General features: G+C 40.3%; 1 protein-coding gene across 1 annotated transcript in view; it reads left to right on the forward strand.

Moving 5' to 3' along the window:
• MYO3B (myosin IIIB) overlaps nucleotides 1-25,422 on the forward strand; it is a 1,488,954-nt gene that overhangs the window by 516,468 nt on the left and 947,064 nt on the right. Inside the window, exons 13-14 of the mRNA XM_086956107.1 lie at nucleotides 11,411-11,564; nucleotides 11,950-12,038. Of these exons, the coding sequence (XP_086812233.1) occupies nucleotides 11,411-11,564; nucleotides 11,950-12,038 (243 nt within the window). The remainder of the gene's footprint in view (nucleotides 1-11,410; nucleotides 11,565-11,949; nucleotides 12,039-25,422) is intronic.

Consider the following 25,422-nt stretch of genomic DNA (forward strand, 5'->3'; position numbering starts at 1 on the left):
CAGGTTGCTGAGTTTTTATCTTGTTGAAGAACTCGGAGTGTAATCTAGGAATCTTAGATAGTAGCTTCTGCTGTGTCATTTGCACTAATGAGCTGCAAAGGAAGTTGCAGAGGAAGCGATTCTGAAATGTGGCTCTGTTCGTGTGAGGCCAGAGACGAGTTTCTGAATATTGCATTTGATCGGTTATGCCAATATAGGGGTACAAAGGGATTATAGCCGTATAGGGGCATAAGGGCACAGTATCGATCAGGGTCCTAGATTAGAACGCGAGAAGCACAGGGAATATCTCATGCGGCCTCTGGAGGCTTGAGAGATTCAGGTAGTTTTAAGATCCATGAAATCTGGGAGCGCCCGCGGCAAGATGGTCTAACTGTCACTTTCTATAAAGAATTTAGTGAGCTTTTGGTTCCGCACCTGATAGCTTTAATTGAGGAGGTGGGTGAGAGCGGGGAAATGCCCCGATCTGTAAGAGAGGCCTTGATCGTCACTCTATTGAAGCGGGGTAAACCCCCGGAGGAATGTGAGACATACAGACCGCTTTCATTATTGAATGTGGATACTAAATTATTTGCTAAAGTACTGGCATACCGCCTAGCTCCTTTGTTACCGCAAATGGTCGGGCCCGAACAGGCAGGATATGTTCCCGGGCGCACTCTCATGCACAATTTACGGACAGTATTTGGTACAGTATAGCATACAAAACCTGACAAAAAGGCGGCTGCTACCTTCCTCGATGCCGAAAAGGCATTTGATTCTGTTGAATTGCCTTTCATGATAGCAGTATTGAAGCGTTTGGGAGTAAGAGATCTTTTTACCCAACTGGTACAGGTTCTATATACCTCACCCTAGGGTAGGGTCCTTGTGCGAGACTTGGTGACATCCCCCCAAAAATTATTAGAGGTACTCGGCAGGGATGCCTGCTTTCGCCTTTACTTTATGCTATTTTCACAGAGCCCCTGGCCTGTGCTCTGAGAGAGTACCATAGCCTTCGAGGAATCCGCTTCCCTGGGTATAATTTAATAATTTCCACTTATGCAGATGACCCTACTATACATAAGAAACCCTGAGGTAAAATTGTCTCTGGTGCTGAAAGTAGTAGTGAGGTATGGGGAATTCTCGGGCCTCAGAATTAATAGGAGTAAGTCCACCATTTTCTGCCTTACTGTAGCCGTGGCGCGGATAGAATTAGATTTCCCTTTGTTTTGGTCCACGGAATATGTGCGGTATCTGGGTATACAGGTACATACTAGCTCTGAAATGGTATTTAGGGAGAACTTTGGGAAGGCTATCGACAAATTAGAGGATAATTTTTCTAGATTGGTGCGAATGCCATTATCCCTTTTGGGTTGCATCTCTTTAATGAAGATGATAGTATTGCCCAGATTCTTGTTTCTATTTTTAAATATTCCCATGATCCTCCCGACTAATTTTTCCAAACGTATTAGGTCGTTACTGACTCACTTGGCCTGGGCCAGTAAACAGCCATGGGTCACATGGGAAATCCTAACGCTGTTGGGTGGACTCGGTGCTCCAGATTTAGAGCTTTATTTTAGAGTGGCGCAGTGCTCCCATGCTTTTTACTGGTTGCACCAACAATCTCCCCCACCACATTTACATGTTGAAAGGGTCACTGCAGCAATCTTCCCCTTGACTGCTTTGCTAAATCAAGCCCCATCTCGAAGTTCAGGGCTCTTGGATTTCATAAATGCCGCCTCCATGCTTGGCAGAACTTAATTACACGACAGGCTGCCTCAATTCTGTATTCCCAGCTCGCCCCGGTTGAGATGTGCCAATGGCTGCCTATTTTCAAAGAGCCGGCGGTAATATGCTTGCTGGCGATTTTCGCTGTTTCAAAAATTGGTGAGCTATTTGAAGATGGGGAAGGTCCCAGTTGGGATGACATAGAAGGGGATAGTTGCAATATAACTCCACTGGCCTTGTTTCATTTTTACAGAGTTCGTCAGGCACTTCGGTACATGCTTGAGTAGGAAATGTTGCAGCCTCCAGAGGTAGCTCCTTTTTCATAGTTGTTGCAGGTATTCTCACCCTCTAAAATCGTATCTAGGATCTATTGCATGGTACAAGACTACCGGAAGAACCTTTTTAATAAAGCTAGATTGATGTGGCAAACAGACTTTGAGGTCATATTAGATGACGACAAGTGGCGTTATTGCTGTGAGGCCACAAGACATGTATCGCTGAATGGACATCATAGACTCATCCATTTAAAATTCCTGAAGAGGGTGTATTATACACCCTCCCGTTTGCATAGATATGGCCTCAGAGGGAAAGCGAGATGTGAGAGGTGTAGTGCGGATCAAGCAGGATTTATCCACTTGGCTTGGCAGTGCCCTGATATCGCTAGATACTGGACTCTAATATTTCAAAAATTGAGTGAGGAAAATTTTGTGAGATAATGGAGGAATATTTGCCGCCAGACCCTTTGCTGGCCCTTCTGGGCTATTGTAAGCATGTACGGAAAGATTTACGCAGACTGATTGATATTGGCCTATTGATCACTAAGCGTGTGGTGGCTATGTGTTGGGCTCAAGGACCTCCTCCCACGGTTACACAATGGTCCAGGGACATGTTGTTTTGTAATACAGAAACTGAACTACGTAGTGAGCTGCTCCCTCCTCAGAGCTGACTCAAAAACTTCTGGAGCCTTTGCCAGACCTATCTAGATGGCAAGGGGTAACATTTTTTACATCTTAAAACACTTTTGTGTTGGTAAGAGATGTACTGGGTATGTTGTTTTCTGGCTGCATGCTGCACATGCACGCCTTCAAATTGTTTCTAGTGAGGTGAGAGAGGGCTACATGATCCTTGGAGGGATCTGTTGCCTTTTTGGTCTAATTATATAACCAATCTTTGGGGTGGTTTGCATCCTTGGAGGGCTTAGTTGTATGCATGTTTAGCAGGTATAATCCCCCACTGCAAATGTACTCCATGAGACCGTAGTAGATATACTGCTTTGTCATATTGCGCCGTATCGACTTTCATGTGCACCGTGACTACTTTGTTGTTTTATTTCTGTGCTGTTTTCTCATGATTTGCATTGATTTGTTTGTTGTTTGTCTTCTCTGAAATTCAATAAATATTTTTTTTAAACCAAAACCCCCCCACTATTTTCATAAATGAGCGCTCTGGCAGATGATCCACTGCAAAACAACTCCTTATTTTTCTCAGTTCTCTTAAATTTCAAGGCCTCAAACCATACATAGCTGAGATAAGGCAGTCTTGCGTGCTTGCTGCACCTACATTTTATAATTAGAAAGGAATTAAAAGTTCACGCTTACCTCAAGTGCCACTTTACAGAAACCTGAGCGTGTTTAAAAACCATTCTAGAAGCAGAATTTAAAATAGGGAATCAATTGCTAATGTATGGTTGATGGTTCAAGCCTATATTTTTATATTTTTGACTTTCACAAATCCGCCCTTTTGAACTTTTGTTCAAAGATTAGTCCCACCGCTAATTAGTCTATTTCTATTTTACACAATTCTTTAATGACAGTTTCCTACATTATCATGGCATTGGTCATGGTTAACTGGTTTAGGCCGTGGGGAAGCACAAGGATATATGAAACAGGTGCTCATTAAGCAGGGAAACACTGCACACAACAGGAGAATAATAATAGGCCTGCTATCACTACTATTATCCATTTGAGAATGGTCAATTCCCATGAGCCAAATAGTGCGCAAATGTTGTCCCCTGGCATTCGTTCAGTGAAATCATGCAATTAAACTCTGATGTCATGTACGTTTTTTATGGGCTTCTTGGAATTTGGGGCATTGTCAGGTAAGAAGGAACAACATTCGGATTGGATCCTTCTGCAGAGTACTTCCTTCTCAGTGAGAAGCATATCTAAAATCATACGATTTTGGAGTACAATTGTCTAATCGCTACCATCTCTACCATGATGTTTTCTAGTGCACTAGTCATCCTATTTATTGTTGCTTCCATCAGAGGACCTAACTGTTGCAGTCCTCTAGAATTAATGGATACTCCTGCTGGGGAAAACAGGCCCAGCACTACATCCCCTGTCTCCTGGGCTGAGGTATTTGTCTGACTTTCCTTTATTCTCTTGCCAGACCATTGTGTAGATTATGCTTGTGGACATATTCTTTTGGATGTTGCCAGATATGAGAAAACACTACCCCAAGGTAGCAAGTGCCTGCCCAATTTGGGGATAACCAAGAGTAGGCCCTTAACCCACAAACCCAATACATTTCATTGCCTGTGTACAAGAGGAGGCTATTGCTAAGCCAAGAGGCATTGGAAAGTGAAAATGTAGTGTTACATATACTGTCTTCCACTATTGTTCAGGATCCCTTGGCATTTATGTAAAGGGTTCCAGTAGTGTTAGCTGCAATCTAAGATATTTACTATAAGTGTCTTTCATCTCTGAACTATTCTGCCACAAAAGGAAATCCCTAGATTTCCTGGACATAATAGCAAAATGTAGGAGGGACGCATAGGCTGAGTCCTCCTCCACATCCTCAAGTGGCCTCTGCAAGTGATCCTTGCACCCTGCCATAATTATATGTGACCTATATCTCTTCTGTCAGGTAAAACTGCTCTTTCCTTTGGGCCCAAATAATGACCATTACATATATAATAATACATGGATCGTTGTGTGTCAAAGGAAGGTGCAAGAAAGGCATTCCTTTTTCTAATGGCATTTTTAAACATATCCAACAATTTGAGACATTCATTTCCCTGTGATAGCCATTCATTGTTTGTATAGTGACATTCTCATGATACTCCTTTGGATGATGAGAATGTGAGTCTGAACCTTTTGTACCATGTTGAGGGCACTGTACACATCGCTAATACATTTCATACATAAAAAGGGCAATGATTGATAGTACAGTTATCACAGCGAAAACAAGTGGGATGCAAAATACCTTTTTTAGACATTCGCTTGATCAACTCTTCATTTGCAGTTAGAACAGCCTTTGTCCCTGGCCCAACTGTATGTCCAATTTTGAATTATGGCAAAAGTTGCTCCAGGCCACACAAATGACCAGCTTGGGTATTATTAGGGATTTAACACAACTTGTCCCAAGGGGTGAAAATGCAAGTGTCTCTGGTTGGCAAACTGCTCGCAGTGGAGTAGTTCTTAGACGAAATGTCCTTTGATGGAAGCTGTATTAGCTTTGGCACTCACAGAAATTCTGCCCAAGGTTTCACATTGCACACCGTTGGTTGGGCTACAAAGACGAACTTTTGCAATTCTAACTCTGTGTCTGATATTTAGTCAAAATTTAAATATGTACTATGGTCTGAGTTGATCCTTAATGTGCTCAATATTCCATCCAGCACCTGTTCATCACTAGTATTGTAGACCAGGTATGTACTGGCTAGTTGCAAGAGTAGTTGGTTAATTCAGGGTGGGCTGGGTGAGGGCTACAATTTCTGGATCTGATAGTTCTCCTAATAGTATCTCAAATATTTCATCCAGTTCTCTCAGACTATTTCTTCTTCTGTGATCTCAGATGGTATGGTGCTATCTTGTTGCTGAGTGGTTGCATGTGTTGTTGAAATCCTTCCACTGTGGTCACAGTAGATGGTGGCAGCATCACTTGTGGTGGCACTCTCTTCAGATGGGACACATGCATAGACAACAGGACTTGCTCAGGGCCCTTCCACCTAGGCAGAAGAAAGTTGGACCTCTGGAAACTTGAGAATTAGCACCCAGATTCCTGGCTGGAAATGATGCCCTCTACCTTGCAGGGGCTCTAGTAAGGCCTCCTTCACCTTCTGGTTAATAGAAGCAAGATGTTTAGTCAAGGCAAAACAATAGTCTCTCACCAGTTCATTTGGCATGGCAGTTGTCATTTCTTTTTCTGGAATCCCCTAGGCTGCCATTGGCTGCCCTGTCACTATTTCATGGGGGCTCAATTTCTTTTTTGTATCAGGAATGGTTCTCATTCTCATCAGCTCAATCAGCAAAGTGCCCATCCATGTCAATTTTGTTTCTGCACATATTTTTGCATTCTTATATTTAAGCATGCCAATCTTCCTTTTCATTGCAACTTCTACTACTAGGTGATAGACATAGTGGAACATCTGATTTACCCCAAAAGCTTTACATACTAGCTCTATCAGTATGTTAGAGAAGTGGCTGCCATTATCAGACCAAATAACTTCTGGCATGCCAAATAGGTGTATGGGTTCCTTCACTGCGCAGTTAGTTGTTGAAATTGCATCATTACTTTTTAATGGGTATCACTCTACCCACTTGGAGTACATACAGACCACCATCAATACGTATATATATTTGTTAGTGGTGGGCATTTCAATGTAGTTGATCTGAAGGGCTTCAAAGGGCTTTGTTGGTTACACAAAGTGTCCTTTAGGTACTGGAGCTGTTTTCCTCACATTATGCTGAGCACGCACCATACATCTTTGAAAAATTTCTGTAGCATATTTTCTGTTGTTTTTGTTGACCCAAAAATATTCATGCAGGTTACTGGTCCTTCCCTACCAATATTTGCAGGGCTTTTTATTGTCATATCATTGGGAAAAGGTACATATTTGATAGCATATACTGTGTTACGGATTTGTCCATCCAGCACCCATTTAAATGTGTGCCATTCACAGACCATTATTTTGGTTCTTCCTCAGTAGCATCTTTATGCATGTCGTGTATACCTTCCAATGTTATATTAATAGTCATTTGTTCCCTAGGAACTGGTTTCACAAACATGATGCTGGAAGTGTCTCTTGCTGTTTTTTTTTAGCTACCTTGTCTGCAAAAGCATTCCCCTGGCCCACCTTGGCAGCTACATTCTTGTGTGCATTCGATTTTACTATTGCAGGAAGAGCTAGAGAATTAAAAAAAATCTTGTTATTAGTACACCATGCTGTATTCTTGCCCTTTGAGATGTAATAAATCCCCTTTCCTACCATAGTTTGCCAAAATTATGAGCAGCACTAAATGCATACTGGCTGTCTGTGTAGATGTTGACCCTCTTGTCTGTGGCTAATTCACATGCTCTAGTCAAGGCAATAATTTTAGCTGTTTGTGCTGATTGTTCCATTATTCCATAACTTTCAACCACAGTGTGCAATTTTGTGGCCTCATATGCCGTGCATGCTGTGCCACCGTCTGTTGTTAGGCATGATCCATCCACCCACAGATCCCTTCAGCATCATCAAATGGCATATCCTGCATATCTATCCTGCCCTTTGTCTCCTCCTCTGTCCTGTAAATGCAATTCTGATCATCAAAGTGTTGCTGTGCACTCTCAACATGAGGTAGTAAGGTTGCCACATTTAAAACATTACATCTGTGTATGTGCACTTGCAGGTTAAACAGACATACTTCATAATGTGTCAACCTACCATTTGTGAGGTGTATATTTTATTCTTTATCAAATCCACAGAATGTGGCACATACAGGTGTACAGTGTGCCCCATTATCAAACTTTCTGCTTGTTGCAAAAACACTGCTAATGCCATAACAGCTCTAAGACAACTTGGCAATGGTATGTTTACATTGTGGAGTGTGGCAGAGAATTAAGCGCATTACCATTTGTAATCGCGGTGCTGCTGGGTGGGAATCGCAAGCATGCACACCCTACAGATTCATGAACGAACAGCGGAAAGCCATTATAATAGTCAGGCAGCCCCAAAGCTGGAGATTCACAGAGAGCTTGCTGTATGGCAAGAAAGCTGTGTTAATGTTTTGATGTCCACACCAGTGGCTCAGGTGTATCCTTGTGGGTTAGAGCCAATAATGGCTTTGCCAATAATTAAAAATCAGGAATCCAAGCATAGCAGTAGCCAGCCATTCCTAGAAATGTATGTGCCTGTTTTTGTATGCTTGGAAGTGGTATAGCCAAAATTGATTTTATGCGATTGTTTCTGCCCTTTCGACAAGAAGTGTCCTAGGTAGGAAACCTCTTCTTGATCATGTTGTACCTATTCAGGAGACACCTTATGTGTAATGGCAGCCAAGAAGTTCAGTATATTTGTATCTGTTGTGCACTGTTCTTCACTGGTGCTTGCCAATAACAAATCATCAATTTAATGAATTAATGTTGTTGATTGATGGCATTGGAAGGCATCCAATTCCTTTAATGCTTGAATAAATAATTAAAGGACTCTCACAGTAGCCTTGTAGGATTCTCTGAAAACAGTAATTTCTCCAGCTACTGACAAGGAAAATAAAAACATGCTGTTCTTATGCACAGGGTAGAAAAGAAAGCATTTATAGATCTATCACAGAAAAGTGTTTTTGTCAGGTGCCAGAGTAGATGAGATAGAGACTAAGGGGCTTATTATGATCGCGGACGGACTCGAGGAGGAGGGAACCTCCGCATGGCCTGCGGAGTTCCCTTCTGTCCAATTAGGATGTGACCGCCACCCTGGCGGTCACATCCTCTATTTTTAACATTGCGGCGGGTGCGGCTTCAAGCTGCACCCGCCGCAATGTTAAAAATGCATACATTGCATTTGTATGCAGAAAGCGGCAGGCACCACGCGGTGCCTGCCGATTACTGCATACAAATGCAGGGGGGTACCATAGGTACCCCCATGTGCACCCCCCACTCCCCTTCACCCGCCGTGGAAAAGCATTTCTTTTTGGGCATCCTAATATGGCTGGCGGTGTCTGAGAGACACCGCCACCATATTAGGGCTTTTCCGCCGCGGTTGTAAGCCAACTGCGGCGGAAAAGCTGCAGACGGAAACCAGGACCCACCAGCCATCTTAATGTGGCGGTGAGTCTTTGGTGGGTTCGCTGCGGTTTTTCCATATCCTCCGGGTCGGCGGTGGCTTCCGCCGGCCCGGAGGATGCGGAAAAAACCGCTATCCTAATCTGCCCCTATGTTTGGGACTACGGACACATGTCTCAGAAATCAGACAATATATTTTGTCTATAAAGGGTCCTATAATATATTTGAGTGGGGCTGACATAGAGTTTGTTATTAGCACATTGGTAAATCCCACAGATGTCTTCTTTTATACCGGGAGAGGAGCCTGTGGGAGTGTGTTTTTAGCCAGAGAACTCGATGCACCAGTATCTAATAGGAACGTAACTGGTTCACCTTTTACCTCAGCTTGTTTATACAGACCCCTATCATCCACTGGAATGACAGGCTGCTTACCATTTTACTCTATCAACAGGTAAAAGTGCCTACAAGGGATTCTTTAAAAAAATGATTCTCTTGTTTACGAGCAGTCGTCAGCAATGAGCTCTACACAGTAGCTCACATTGAGTTATTTGAACAACTAGGTTACTTATTTCGACATGAACAGATCTACAGGACAATATTCCAGATGGATGTATGCTTCTTAAAACACAATTTTATGTTGAGACAATATTAAAGGGTACAAAACATGGTACATATATAAACATACATCATCACAAAGTGACTGAGATTCTGAAGTCATTTGTTACCATATTCTTCTCATTGTCACTAATGTGGCTACCTATTCCCAACAAGATGTACAAAAGGAAATTGTAACTGAGCATACAGAAAGCAATTCCTTAAGTGGAAAAGATTCACAAAGAAAATAGGTGTAGTTGTCGACGTTTCGGTCTATGTTGTGAAGACATCTGCTAGACCATCTTCAGGACGTTAAATTCATATGTTGAATGACCCTCTGAGGACTACATTAGTAGTCTAGAAAAGATGATGTAGTCTTGTCCATTAAAAACATGTTTGAGGTCGAAATCACAGCTGTTGAGTAGCTGACAATGAAACAGAATGGTCTGTAGAACGTGAGGTTCACAGGGGCAATCACTCCTCCAGTGGTCACAAATATGACAAAGTATCACACATGTTGGCGTGGCCGATCTCTTCAATTATGATTCGAAGACGGGCGCCGCTCTGTCTGGCGATCTGCTGTATCAACAGTCAGCATCCTATGTGAACGGCTAAAATGGTCTAAACATGCAGTTTCTTTTAAACTGAGTGTGGACACTATTAAATTAAAGAAATTATGGAATAGTTGTTCACAAATCATTTTTAACCAGGAAATCTATTTTCTTTTCTTCACATTATGGGCCCTTGACGGTTGATGGAAGATATTATTATCTACATGTTATTATTTCTTCACCATTTCACACACGCGATGGGTAACACTTCCACTTCACTTTATTTTTCTTTCTGTCAAGAAAGTTGCCAATGATGACAGAATAAGCAAACTGGTAAGTACCAACCAGTAGCTCCATGGATGGTGCTTACGTGAGGCACTTTCTGACTTCTCTCACATTTTTCTTTGGTGGGTGTGAGACTAGTTGGGATGGTTAATTTATATAATTTTTAATGAGAACACTTAGAGATGGGCATGACTAGATCAGTGAGCATAGCCCTACCTAGGAGTACATAATTCCTTTTTAATAGAAGTTACAAAGATTTACAGTGTTCTGTTTAACCAGGTCATTTGTGTTTGGATTCTGTGAGTGGAGGGCGACCTGGTGACATTCCACATTTTTGCTCCAACTTTTTTGTTGCAAATATACTGTACCTGTGAAGTGACTTCTTTATTTATAGAATTCTGCTCCAAGCTTATGATGTTAAATCAGTTACAGCAGAAACTTGATGAAGGAATATCCACATTTGAAGGACCCTCTCTGTTTTCACCTTCGAGCCATGCCCCACTGGAGGGCTTTGAGCTCCCAAAATTAAATTAAATGGCAAGAAAAATGTTCGAGTGGTGTGACGCCTGCTTGTCGTTTTCAGGCCCTGCTTCATCACAGTCAGCCTGAAATCGTGCCTGGTTCATGGTGAACCACAAGCTCAATCACTGATTGTCACTTTGTGTTTTGTCAGCCCTTTTTCCATCAAAACTTTACGAATACATATCACTGTATCCCCTTATCCAATTTTGATTGCTTTGGTGTCTCTTTGCTTTGTAAATTTGTCTCTATTTTGTCTAAATTGGTCGCAAATATTAGTATGTTTTCTTTTTTATAATTATGGGTACTGCTTGAACTTTTTAAGGGGTTATGTTCAGATATTCCTAATATTCTTGAACACGATTCAATGTTTACAAGTGTAGTGAGGGTTAAAGAAAATTAAATTGTGCTGATAAGCATACGACTTACTTTATTTCATTGATTCTCGCTGGCTAGGTTAAATGAGTCCATTAAATTAGTTTTATGTGGATTTCCTTGTTATGAGTCCTTTCAAAATCTGATGTTTATTGCTGAGCCAATCCATGTTACCATTTGTGTGTGTAGAGTTCTGGAGTTGTGCTCATTGTCTTAAGTAGACCATAGGTGTATAAAGATAAATTGTGCAGATTTAGCTTTGATGTGGTTGCTAATATTTGCCACAGATTACACTGTATTTTAAAGAAATTGTCCTTAGTGTTACTGTAAAATGAAATAATCTTCTGGATCTTGCCTGCAATGTTTCAATAGTTTTGAGATGTTCTTCATTTTGCCTACAGATGGAGTATCAGAATGAAGGAATTGATGCCACCCTAGTGGAATATGAAGATAACCGCCCACTCCTTGACATGTTCCTTCAGAAACCAATGGGGCTACTTTCTCTTCTTGATGAAGAAAGCAGATTTCCACAAGCTACAGACCAGACTTTAGTTGGTATGATATAGGCTACAAAGTTAAGGATTGCATTGTTTTTAAACAAAAGGAGCATTTTAATTTTGATATTTACAAAACTCAATATTACACGTGGTTTCAAATTAGGCTGTAAGTGAAACGTAAGTAGCATCAGTAATTACTCAGTTTTTAACACGTGCTGAAAGCCTCTCTGTAATGTAATATTTCTATCTTTATCAACTGCAAAGGTAAATAATTCCACATCCTGTATTTAGGAGCATTTTTGACAAATACAGTGATCTGACTACTGCTGATGCTAATTGTATTTACTTTTACACTGTTTCCTGTGGGAGGGTTGTCTTGCAATTCACTTTCATTGCGAAGTTGCATATTACTAAGTAATGATGAAATATCCTTACCTCTCTAGATAAATTTGAAGATAATCTCAGAAGCAAATATTTTTGGAGGCCCAAACGTATGGAACTTTGCTTTGGCATTCAGCATTATGCTGGAAAGGTGAGATCTATTTCTTGTATTCTTTATTACTATCATGACAAATGACAGTGGTTGCACCATTTATAAAGTAATGCACAAACCCTGAATAAAGCTGGTGTGCTACCTTCCATTTAAACCAGACATTGACATAACGTCAAAAAATGTGGAGATGCCATCTCAAACCTCAATAAAGTTAATTTAAGATCAGAACCACATGCATTTAAAGAGACTATAATATGTTATGTTATCATTTATTTATAGAGCACTCGTATAAAGATACTTCCTGGTGCTTGAGGATGACACACTCATAAAGCTTAACAGTAAGCTGACAAAAAGGGCGGAAGTTATTTCATAATTAAGAAGCCAGGTTTTCAAGTGGCATGTTAAACAGAATAGATTTGTTTCTGCCCGCTTTCGCAAAGGGAGAGAGTTCTACAGTTCGGCTTCTGCTGCAGGAACAAAACGGGGGCTGATTTTGAGTTTGGCTGAGAGCACTTCATCGCAAAGGGGATGTAGCACACTCTCTGTCACTGCAGGTCCACCTGCCTAACTTACAGTCGGGCACACCTTAAATATGTCACCAACAGAGCCTACTACAGCTCAGTCAATGACATATTCCTCCCACAAAGTAAGGTTACACGGAGGTTTGACCATTCCACCACCTGAACAATTTAGAGAGGACAGTGGAATGCCTTGTTATACCTATTCTTTACCACAGTGAAAAACTTGGTGGGAAGGGACAGAAAATTTTTTTAACGACTCCCATACCATAGGAGAAAATGCTTATAGTATGGGGGTCCTTAGTGATTGGTTTTTCAAAAACAAAATCCCACTTTGGGATTTTGTTTTTGAAGAAACAAAAACAAGTTACAAGTTTGACGGGCGGCCGTTATGTATGAGAGAGCCATCCGTCAAGCTCTTAACTTATTGACAGGAACCCCCATAACTGCGGTTCCTGTCAATGACTAGAAATGTGTCCTGGGCCAGCAGATATCTCTAACTTTGGATTATGGATAGTCAGTCAGGGCAATGGATATTTTACTCCAGAGCCCTGTTGTCTTACAGTCCATATACAGCCTCCAGAAGTGACCGTTCTAATCCTAGTGGTAGCTGGCAAAAATTAGGTTGCTGATCAGAAGGAAAATGTATTGCCCAGCAACAGAGGTGAACTGAGGTGTAGGGCTTTTTGAACAATTATTAGGGCCTTAGAGGCTACTTGAAATCAAATGGGAAGCCAGTGTAGCGATCGTTTTACTGGAGACATATGCAATCTTCAGGCACTTTTTCTAAGCGCTCATACCATAGCATTCTGAGCACATTGTAGTTGATGTAAGATTTTGAATGGAGATCCAAAGTAGATTAAATTAGCAGTCAAGATATGATTGCATGATAGTTGTCCCTAATGGCTTATGCAAAGTGGTATCAATAAAGGTAAGAATCTTTTTTAGAAAGCGTAGGTGGTGAAACAAGTGCAGGCCACACTTATGGATTGGGCTTCCAGGGATAGAGTGATGTCCCAAAAACTCCTACGGTCTGCACTACTCTTGAGGGATAGGTCGGCCCATTATATCTGGCCAGAAACGTCTGTCCCATTCTGCTACCAATGAAGCAAAGTCAATAAAGAACTCGGTTTAGGTCAGGTTCATCTTCGTGGAAGCACTCTCAGGCACAGCATGGACAAGTGACCGTGTAGGATAACTCTTTTTGATGATGGTGATGGAGCAGCTCCTTCATCACCAATATGCTCTTCTTTAAAATATTTTTTATTTGGAGAAAATTCGTATAGCTTGGATACATAAGACATTTAAGAAAACAATTCATTTAGACATCAAGTAGCATACCCACCTAATGGGAATTCAGTGTGTTAAAAGAAAACCATACCATAAAAACCACAATGGTAATAAAATGTCATAGTTTGATTCCTGAGAATACAATCTGATTTAACCATAATTCTAATTTATGGCTATTTCCAACATCAAAGCCTCCCCAAACTGATAAAAATCCTCGTTCTCCCACAGAGCCGATTTTTTTATAGGAGCCTGCTCTCAGAGTGTATTTTCTTTTGTGTTCCTTAATTCTACCCAATCTACTTAAAGCTCTTCTTGATGCTTGGTTTCCTACTGGTCAGCTGGCCTGGGATAGTCTTGGGGCTCCCAAACAGGTTCAGTCCATAAAGCTGTCCTCATGCATTTGCTGGATATTGTCAACGTCTTGCTGTGGACCAGGTGTTTCTCAAGTGTTGTGAACATTCAGTTATTATTTTAGAAAACATAATATATGCATAAATATTTTGAATATACAATTATCACTGTTTTCCTGTTATTTTTTTGGCTTACGCCAGGTGTTTTTAATCCACTCTTCGAGTGGCCGTCATTCACTTATAGTTGGTTTTCATTTAGATTTAATTATTTCCTTGAGTTTCTTGACTTTTGTTCTCTTTCTCTGCTTCACGACTGTTTTCCACGGCGTCCGCACTTAAATTTTTTGGACAACCGTTCCCAGAATAAAAATGCTTAATAAAACCTTGTCAAGAAAGACAGATTCATATTACAAAGTGTGCTTCTTAGAGACATGCCAAGTAACACCCATAGCAAATTAACATCTTAGATTTTCCACTTAAAATAATTTTAGCCGACAAACAACCCTCCTGTCGTGAACACATTAGCTTCACCACACCTCATTATTCTTTCCATATGCTATCTCCTGAGAAGATCATAGATGAGTAATCTTTTCAGCATTGTCCCTATTTTCTGATTTAGTAATTTTACATTTAATTCTCATACATTTTTGTCACAGATCAACTCACTATATTCCGCGTTCACTCATAATCGGTAATTATTCTGGAAATGGCATAGAACTGTCATGGTGTACAGTGCATTTTGCATTTGAGAATCATTTTGCAATATGCTACAGACTGCACAGCCTAAGCTGAATATTGTCAATCATTTGTAGATCGGTTTGCAATGTCATTTAAGTTAAATGATGTGGTAAATTAAGACGAATTGCTGTAAAACCGATCTCCCTCAAAAAGTGCAAATTACACTGTACAGTATGAAAACTAAAGCGATTCACACTGTTGGTATCTTTATCACCCAGTAGCTCTTGATCAGTTTTATTATACTTTTGAATTTTTGATGCAATATTTTGACTAAGATGCAGCTTAATTGAGCAAGACTGTTTAATTCAACGTTAGCTTTTCTTTACTAATTTATACCCCATAACCAACTATGATAATTCTATATTTCGTTGCAAAATATTTTCTCTTGTCCTCATTTTCTATTAGTTCTCTGTTAGAGTGAGTTTTTAGTTAATTTGTAGAGTCAAAATGCACAGAAATGTAAACCTCGAGTACAGAACATACTAGGCAAGTATCTGCTTGGTGTTTGGATATTTTCTCTTTTAAAGATCAAATAAAAACACCACTGCAAGCATTACGCAAGTGTAGGCAACATTGTGCCAGTAATTATCACCTATTGTACATATTTTGTATAATGGTAAGTGAATGTTTAAATTTTCCTCATGACTCAGTAAATCTTAGTCTATGTTCAGATTTTTACTTTCACGCTTTCTTTTGAAATGGTTGTTTAGTTTTTCACTTAGAAATCTGGAGAGTCAGGCAAGATCTGTGCCATCATGTGGGTAAATTGCCTATATAGTCACAGTTACACCATCACTCATTTTAGCCTAACTGTTCTAGTAAGCATAGACTCGAACTAAAGTTGGCACAATGAAGCCAGATCTGCAGAAATTAGTGGTTGGTTTTTTTCACTCAAGCTTTTATTTAGGTAGTTTTCTAGGCCTTCCTGCATTCTTTCCTCTAGAAGAGCCTGTCACCTGCTCATTAGTGCCTATCTGTAGATTCTACTTATAAGGTGTTATTTCCTCCACATGTTTGAGTTGAGAAAAAGAGCATAAATGTAGTGCCAAACAGCAGCGGTCTGTGCAGGTAAGCATGGTAGGGCGAGGTGGATGTCAACAGACGATGGACTAGGAATTATTTATTTATTAAATTGTTCCTATTTCGTCAATTGTTGACTTCCCACCCTCCCGGCCCGCCCCACCATGCTTACATGCAAGGACCACTGCTGGTGCCAAAATGTATGTATTTTGGCATTACGTGCTGCAACTGACTAGGTAGAGAAGCTCTGGTCCATTAATATGGCCTTCATGTTTTTTTATACTTGCTGGCTATTTTGCCTTAAATATGTGTTCGTTTTTTTTTAGCTATACTGGAGGTCTGTTTTCTATTACAACCATCACAGTAATAATAAGCACATGCTCAGATCTTCATCATCACTCATTATTGCTCCTTATATATACATTTTTACACAGTCACCAAGTAGTACTCCCACATTCCATTTGCAAACATATCTGTACCATAAAGTGTTTGCTAATTACTCCATTTGCTTCTGAATGACTGGGCTAGACAAAAAATAAAATCTATCAATACAGGTGTATTAAACTGAATGAAGCTGAAATAAATGGAGAGATTAGCTAACACTGCCATGTAATGCACGTTCTATGCTGTGGGATCGATTACCATCAATATCACTTTAATATAACTGGCAAATTAGTAAAAATGCATGGTTCTAGTAAATGTTTTATTACTATTTTTCTATTCTATTATGATCCAGAGCTTCCTATCAAGGCATTTAACCAAATCCAGAATGCAAGAGCTTAAATATGTGCAGTAAGATTTACTTCTCTGCCTAAACTAATTGTAATATCCACATGGCAATAAAAACTTTTTTTCCAAGTTAAATTTACCATACTGTGATAATAAACTTGAATTTGCACTGTAGTAATAGATGCATGGCTTTATGTTCATTAGTACAGCTGCTCTAATCAACATGATTTATTGAACAATGTTTATTTTGACTGCTGTGATATCTCTCTCTCTCTCTCTCTCTCTCTCTCTCTCTCTCTCTCTCTCTATATATATATATATATATATATATATATATATATATATATATATATATATATATATGTGGTTGTGTGTGTGTGTTTATATATACACACACCATTTATATTTATTGATATATTTCTCAATCAATTAATAAAACTGTATAAGTTACTCTTCAGTAACATACAATCACATAATACAAACGACATAAATATAAAAACATCACTAAAAGAAAAACATTACATTAGCAGTACTCTTACAGAATTAAAAAGCACTAATCAATAAAACTATTAGTCGGAAATCTATTGGACACACAGTGTTTACCCAATCTAGCACCTCTCCACATTTTTTAAATCTGCCAGATAAAGGAAGCCATTGCACAGCAAACCAAGGGGTTATTAAATTGTTGCAGAAACAGAAGGGTTGGTCTATATTGTCTACAATTGTACCTTTTAAAAATGGGAAGAAGGACATTTCTTCTGGGAAACCCTAAAAATGACAGAAGAATACAATGTGTAGGTTCGATTGAGGGGAGACACCATCACAGGGACACCGGGATAGACTTGGCAATGAATAATATCTGTCAGATAGCCCAAAAAATGAACCCCAAATCTGGTTAACACAAACCGATGTTGTATGTTCTGAACTAGGGATAAATAAAAGTGCAGGCCCTCTTGGATACTAACCATCATGTAAGCCACAACTGATGGCTTAACTCTCTCCTGTTCCAATCTATTTTTCATCTTCAACAGGCAAAGGTTTTTAAGCTTGCTCTTGTTGATAGTGTAGCAGGTTTCTGGTAAATTAATGAGGTCCAGGAGGCCGATCTCTTCACAACATGATTTTCCGTAGCCCAACCAAGGAATCTCTTCCAAACAATCCCTTAGTATCAGTTTATCTTAAACTGTTTCATCATCACGGGCAAATGGAGTGTCAGAGTAAAATTGGGGCCAACTTAATCGTTTCCGTGATGTATGTGGCACCCAATTCAGAATGACAAATATACTTAGAACATCTTGGGGGGGCTGCTAATAAATTCTTCATAAATGCTTTTTCCACCCGTGAATGTTTTGAGTGTTAATCATGCCCGAAACCCCTGCACCAAAGGTTGCCACCACCAAACATTTACTAGTATAAATTGTTAACACTTCCTTCACAGGTTTAGCACCCAATTTCTTTCAGCGCTTCCCTATTTGACAGCATGGCCTTCCGGGTATAGTTACTACCGAATAGGACCCCAGATAGGAGAATAAAGAAGCGTTGCGTTAGTTTTGACCCATTAATAAAGAAAGCAGGGTTTCTCCTCATTCGCCCCCCTATATATGCTTTGGGCCTTTGCAAACATTAATTAACACGGCAGCCCCTGTCGTGGAGGAATGCACCATCACGAAGGAGAGAGGCTGCTGGTGGGAACTGTGTCCACGCCTGTTACAGCACAGCAAATGAAGGAAAAAATGATCAGCTCTGCACTCTGGGTCCCACTGAGGTAAATAAGGGATTTAAAAGTGTGAAGTTTTGAACAGAACCTACTAAAGGGAATGACTGGTATTAAATTGGACTACCTATTCCAGCATGCTTTGAAATAAAAAAACGAACTGAGCAAAGTAATTGAAGAACATTATATGCAGCTGGGTATTTAATCCTTTCTGAAAAACTTTCACAACCTGTAAGTCGCCTCTGAAGAAAGGCAGGAGCCTTGAAACGCGTCAGGCGCTATAAATCTTTACTGAATTGCATATGCTGGCTCCTGTTTAAATAAACCTCTTGGTTTTCATTTGCTGTCGTGTGCTTCCTCAAAAGCTTTGGGCCTTTGCAAACATATATATATATATATATATATATATATATATATATATATATATATATATATATATATATATATATATATATACATATATACATATATATGTGTGTGTGTGTGTGTCTTTGCACGTGTGTGTTTATATATATATATATGTATATATATATGTTCATAGATAAATATTTACTAAAAAAAACAAAGGTTAAAGTAATGTTATACATAGGTGTGATAAAAGGATTTTTTTTCATTTTTGAAAAACCTTAGAAATTAACTGAAAAGAACAAAGGTTAAAGTAACAAAGGTGAACTTGTGCACCTGCCATGCACTGCTTATGACCTCGCAGATGACATCACTCATGACATGTTCTATGACATCATTTATGCCATCTCTGATGACATCTCAAATGACATCATTGATGACATCATATGTGAGGTCATAAGCAGTGTATGGTTAGTGCTAACTATAACTGCTGAATTTTTTGTGTTTTTTCAGTTCAAAACATTAATGTTATCATTGACAAATTCACTTACCTATAACATTGCTTTAACCTTTGGTTTTTTAGTGCATTCCTACGTAAAAAAACAACAAATAGGTCTTTTTGTCACACCAAACTATAATGTTACTTTAACCTTTGGTGTTTTCAGTGAATTTCTAGTTTTTTTAGACTAAAGCAATATTTAATTACCATACGTAAATGCAACCCCCTCCTCATATGGTGTATAGCTGTGCTCAGCGGGGGATTGGCTGCAGGGCCTGACCCTGGGAACCCAATCTCCTAGGGTTCATTTGTTTCTTTTAATTAAAGCGGGGGAGGATCCCCCTAGGCCCTGTGGACCCCATCCTCCAAGGCCCCTATTGATTTGCTCTCAGCTGGTGGCAGCATCTTTTGTTTCTGCTCCCATTGCTAGGGAGCAAACCTATGTACCCTGCCTGGGATAGTGCAAATGTATGTGTCCTACCCACACTGTGCCAGGCAGTGAACAAGACAGTGTCCCAGGAGGTAGGTTGCCCGGAACATTACCTCACTTCAGACCCCAGGAGGCCATTTTATAGCTAGGGAAAGGAGGCCCGAATGCCCCCTCCACAAAATAATTGTATTTCTGCTGGGGATTGGATCCCCGGAGCCTTTCAACAGCTTGAGGAGGGGGATTCATAGCACCCAACCCCAAAATAAACACGTTGCCGCAGGGGATTTCAGCTTCTGCCTTCTTCTGGTAGTAAAAGATTGTTTGTTCAGTGTGCTCCGCTGACACTGATGGATTTTCATAATGTACCTTGATTGAAGATTATATTTGGAATGTAAAATTAATATTGTTTTGAGACCTCTTGAGATATGCACTAATCAGTGGCATTGTCACTGATGTCCAGTCCATCTTGATGCAGTGATATGTGTTCTCATGTGATAGTCGTTTTAGAAACATATGCATTTGTTACAGCTTGCTTGATTTCAGCTCTCGCAATAAGAATTTGTAAAGTGGGATAAGCAACGGCTGACAGTTTGTCAAAAAAATATTTTTTTTACACAGGTCAACGATAAAGGAATTATGTTTGCATTATATTTTTTAGTTAGGAGAAGATGGATTATAGTCTACCACAAATGGAAACAAATGTGACAGAATCCCATCATTGTATCATTCCAGATTTCTATTTGCACTGTGTTCCTGCATTTTCCATTAACAAATATTTTTTTTTGATTTGCCTATGACTCTGAATCTTGAGAACTAAGGGGCATATTACCAAGCAATAGCGATAATTATCGCTATTGCTTGGTTAGCGTGAAAAAATGATTGCCGAGCTGGGGTGATTTTTATCGCAGATAAACCTTGGTATTACCAAGGTTTATCGCAAATGCGATAAAAATCAGCCGCAATGCATGAATATCGCTGAAAAGTCAGTGATATTAATGCATTAGCGAGCTAATGCTCTTAGCCATGTTATCCACCTCCCATTGGATAACATGGCTAAGAACTGCTCAGGGCAGGTGTTAGCTTTTGGAGATATTCGCTTAGCGCGAATATCTCCAAAAGTTGGTAATAGGAGATAGCGATGTTAGCGACTGTTTCCAGTCGCTAACATCTTGGCACGCCGACTTTGCATGTCATTAGTGATAAATATCACTGACATGCAAAGTCGGGCCCAAGATGGTCGCTATCTCCTACTAGCTGTCGCTAACTGGTGTTCGCGACAGCTAGGTAATAGGGAGATAATTTTATCTCTGCTTTTTTGGATTTTAAAGCCAAAAAAGCAGAGATAAACCCCCTTGATAATATGCCCCTGACTCACTTAGCCTAGACATTTAAGGTCCAGCATGCCAAAGTATGTGCACTTCTGTGCAGGGGAAAAGAAAGTGAAGGAAGGGGTCAATAAACATGTGTTTTCTCATTTTAAATCCCATAAGAAAATTTTGCTCACATCCACAGCAAAGACTACGGAACAGATTTACATCAGCCTTGATGTTAAATTACAACTTTGCTTTTCTTGTTTTTGTGTGAACCCTTTTGCATGCAATTTGACAGACACATAGATGTTGAGATTACTCTATCTATTTCATATTCTTTCACATCCATTGGGGAAGTCACAAAGGGCGGCCCAAAAAGTTTTATTTGCAGCAATGGTACGGTGTGACACAATTTTAGAGATTTAGCGTGCTTACCCTGCTATTGCTTTTCTCAATTTCATGCAGATATAAAGGGGAAGTGGGGTCAAAGAAATATTAATTTAAGAACAAATTAGATTTTGTTTGACAAATCCTGAGGAAATTTGGTAGACTTTTAGCAGTTTTATCGTTCTATTGGGTATGTCAAGTTTTGAACTGATCCATCGAAGGGTTTGGAAAGATAAATGAGGGCCAGTCTCAGTTTCATTCACTAATTGTGGCACTGTTTGATGACTCTACTAGTGATTTGGCAACAGTTAGCAAATTAAGTATAGTAGATGGTCATGGAACTAGGAGAACCAGGTTCAAGCCCTAGCATTACTTAACATCCTGTCATTCTGGACAAATCACAATCTCCCTGTGCTTAAAAAATGAATCTAAGTCTGTAATGTTACTGGTGCTCATGTAACGCACTCCAATGCCCTTGGGTCAAGTTAAGGCTATATACAAATGCAAGAAGATTGGAGTGATGATCAAACTTGGTGGGGAAGGGATGAAAGTGGCATATGAGATAGCCTGCTACTAAGGGCCGCAGCTGTAATTAATGTAGCTGGTGCAGTTGCATTGGGACCCAGGAGTTTTGGGCCTTTCAACACCACAATTATGGGGAGCAGAGGTATGGTCAATTTCTATTTTTTTAATGAATTTGCTCTGTTTTAAGACTCATATTTATTGTGTGCTATAAGCTACTGAAAAAGTGTTCCTGAAATAATCCCATAAATCCTGCCCCAGTGCTCTGTCATGCCCCTCCCACTCTCCCAAACCTTGCCATAAAGTGACTTCAAAACATTTTGCTTTGGTGGGCTCAGAGCAAAAATATTTGAATACCTTTTGGTTATTGGTTAAAGTATCGAAATCAAGAATTAATCTTGATTCCAACTGGTGGAGTGTCTTCATCCTATTGCCTCCCCTGTTCAATACAGCTGTGTCAAGAAACACAAAATGCAAGAGTTTTTCATTACCAAAGTGTAGCTCAGCAAAATGTTGTTGGGTTGTTCCTATAAATCAACCTAGAATCTGCGCGTTTAGACAACATAAACGGTGGGACTGGTGTCCAGACTAATTCCAGACACCCCCACCGGATACCGTTGCCTGTTTACCAGCTAGCTCACAGTGCCACTATGAACCCCTCTTAACAAGGAGAAAATAGTTTCTGACAACTATCGAACATGACAACCCTGCCCCCTCAGGGATCGTGGAAACAGTACAGCACTTTTCGCTCAGTCACACATGCTCACTTTGTCTCAGATATCAGCTGCTTCTGATGACACTGTCGCTCAGGGGCCACTTCCCATGGGTATTGTGTTGGTCTACGCGCATTTCAGTGGCAGAGCCACCTTCCTCAGGACCATTGTTTTTTTAAGATGAATCTCATCAACAAATGAGATGGATTTATCTGTTGCTCATCAATCAGTAGAAGTCAAATTCGATTTTGACAGGAAAGACGTATAGTCTGAAAAAATGCCTGCAGCTGAGTAGTCGTTACACTGCCTATGCGGGCAGGCGTATTTCCTATATTGGGACTGTTTGTCTCCTTATTTAGGTCGACATGAGCTCAATTAGGGCATGTGTTTAGTAAGATTCTCTTAGCGAAATGTTATCCAAAATTCTATCCCAACTCCACGTTCTTTGTTCCATAGAATGACATAGGCAGGTCTTCTACTGACTGGCACTGTTCCAGCTTGCCTCTCTGATCCTGTACATGGTATATAATAAAATAGTATCATTGCTGTATAGAAGATCTGTGTATCACTGCTATCAATGTGATGTAATTGAGACATTTGTATGATCGTTACATTTTCCACCCTGTCCCTTTCAGCCAAATTCTGGAGCTTCACTTAGAAGCGATAGAATGAAAAAATTAAATGAGAAAAGATACACTATGCAGTTTGATAAATAATAGGCCAGAAAAATCGCATAATCGAACATTGTAAACTGTCCTAAAGACATATTAACTTTAACTAATTCACATGGAAAGTATGTTGAAAATTTCAATGTTTTTGTAAGACGTCTTGGGGACAGTAAGGCAATTCTTTACCCCAGCCCCTTTAAAAGTTCACCAGTTATAACTGCCTACATGTGGAACCACCCTTTCACCCTATCTATCTGTACACTCATCCATCCACTCTTCAACCCATCCATCCATTTACCCTTTCACCCATCCAGCCATCCTTTCACTTACTCATCCATCCACCCAGTCACTAATCCTTCCACCTATTTACCCTTTCAGTCATCCATCCATCCTCCCTTTCTCTCTCCATCGACCCTTTCATGTAGCCATCCTTCCTTCCATCCATCCACCCACCCATCCATCTACTCATCCACCTATGAAGCCATCCATTGACCCCATCACTCATCCAGCCTTTCTCTCATCTATCCATCCTTTCACTCATCTATCCATCCTTTTGTCCATCTACCCACCCTTTCACTCATCCGTCCATCTATTCACCCTTTCACTTATCAATTCATCTATCCATCCGTCATTTAACTCATCCATCCACCCATTCACCCGTCACTCATCCACCCATCCTTTCACTTATCCATCCACCCTTTTACCCATCCATCCACCCTTTTACCCATCGATCTATCCTTCCACCCATACATCCATCTATTTCCCTTTTCTCTTATCCATCCTTCCACTCACTCATCCATCCATTTATCCTTTCTCTCAATATCCATCCATTCACCCTTTCACTAATCCATCAAGCCATCCATCCATCCCTTCACTAACTCACTCGCCCACTTTTTCCTATTAATTATGAGCTGAGCCTTTGCCTGCAGAGTTGCAGGCAGAAGAGGTCCATCAAGGACCTCACCCCTGCTGCACTTCCTAAACCAAGGGGTGGGGTTAGGGTAGGGTTTACTCTGCCCCTGCACATAGGCAATCTGAAAAAGTAGAAGTAATGAGTCATGCATGATTCACAGTGCCAGGACGTGAGGTGACTGTGACATGGTGTTGTTTCCAGGGCTTTAAACGCGAGGAAAAAAGGGGGGGGGGGTTCTCCAAAGGGGGTGTTTGATGTTATTAAGGGCGTGGCCTAAAACACCTAAGCAAAAAATCTGTGCTTAGTATAGTGTGCCGCTTGACTGGTATTTTGCCTCACCTGTCATTGAATCCAGATATATAACACAAAAAGTAATGTTACACCTACAACAAGCAGGAACTATTGGCTTTGTCAATGGTTGTTAGTTGCATAAAATAAAAAAGCAGCAACCATTGCTTGGTTGAATATAATATTGAAAATGCATCAGTTCTGAGATTGTAAAAGAACTCTAGCCCCTTCTTTTGTACTTGTTTTACCGTCTTCCTTCTGACATTCTGCCCTGCCCAAGACCGAGGTTGGGGGAGGCCCGACACATGCTTTGTAGCCCAGACTGGCCCATTGTCAATCTGTATGTGGCAGTCAGCCACATACAGAATGACAATGGGCGGGGTGAAGCTGCTCTTGTGCTCCAAGGATGAGTGCAAAACGGGCCCATCAGGAAATTAAGGTTACATGCAGGGGAACAGTGATGTTCCCTGCAATGCCTAATATTACGGACAAAAGGCGTCCGTAAAAGGGATCATCACGGACAACGGACGTGAGATCCAGTTTACAGACAGTTGATCACCCTAATCATATCTCATATCTAGATCATAACTCATATTTGAGCACTGGAAAGTTGTGAGCTCTACTGAAGACAAGTAAGTGGCTCAGGGCCATGCATGGCTGGTATAGACCTTCTGCTCCAGCATTCGAATGCTTCTCTTTCTGTTTCTCCCTGTTTATTTTAAATCCTTCTATTTTCTTAGTAGGAGGAAGGTTCTTATAGCATTATGCTTCGGCCACGGGCTATAAAGACAGTCTCCCTCACTGTAGTTCTTTGCATGTAGCTCCTGCCTGTAGCTCAGGAAAAAGGCCTGAGTGTTATAGCCCTCATCACCGGGCTACGATGATATAGTGGTGTAAGAGGCTTCAGAGGTTAATAGGATATCAACTCTGTTAGTCTCTCCCTTCTGTCCTTGAATGGAACCTCAGTTAAGAATTGCAAGTAGTTTTCC

Source organism: Lissotriton vulgaris, chromosome 2_1, assembly GCF_964263255.1.
Source record: "Lissotriton vulgaris chromosome 2_1, aLisVul1.2, whole genome shotgun sequence".
In the NCBI taxonomy this organism is placed as follows: Eukaryota; Metazoa; Chordata; class Amphibia; order Caudata; family Salamandridae; genus Lissotriton; species Lissotriton vulgaris.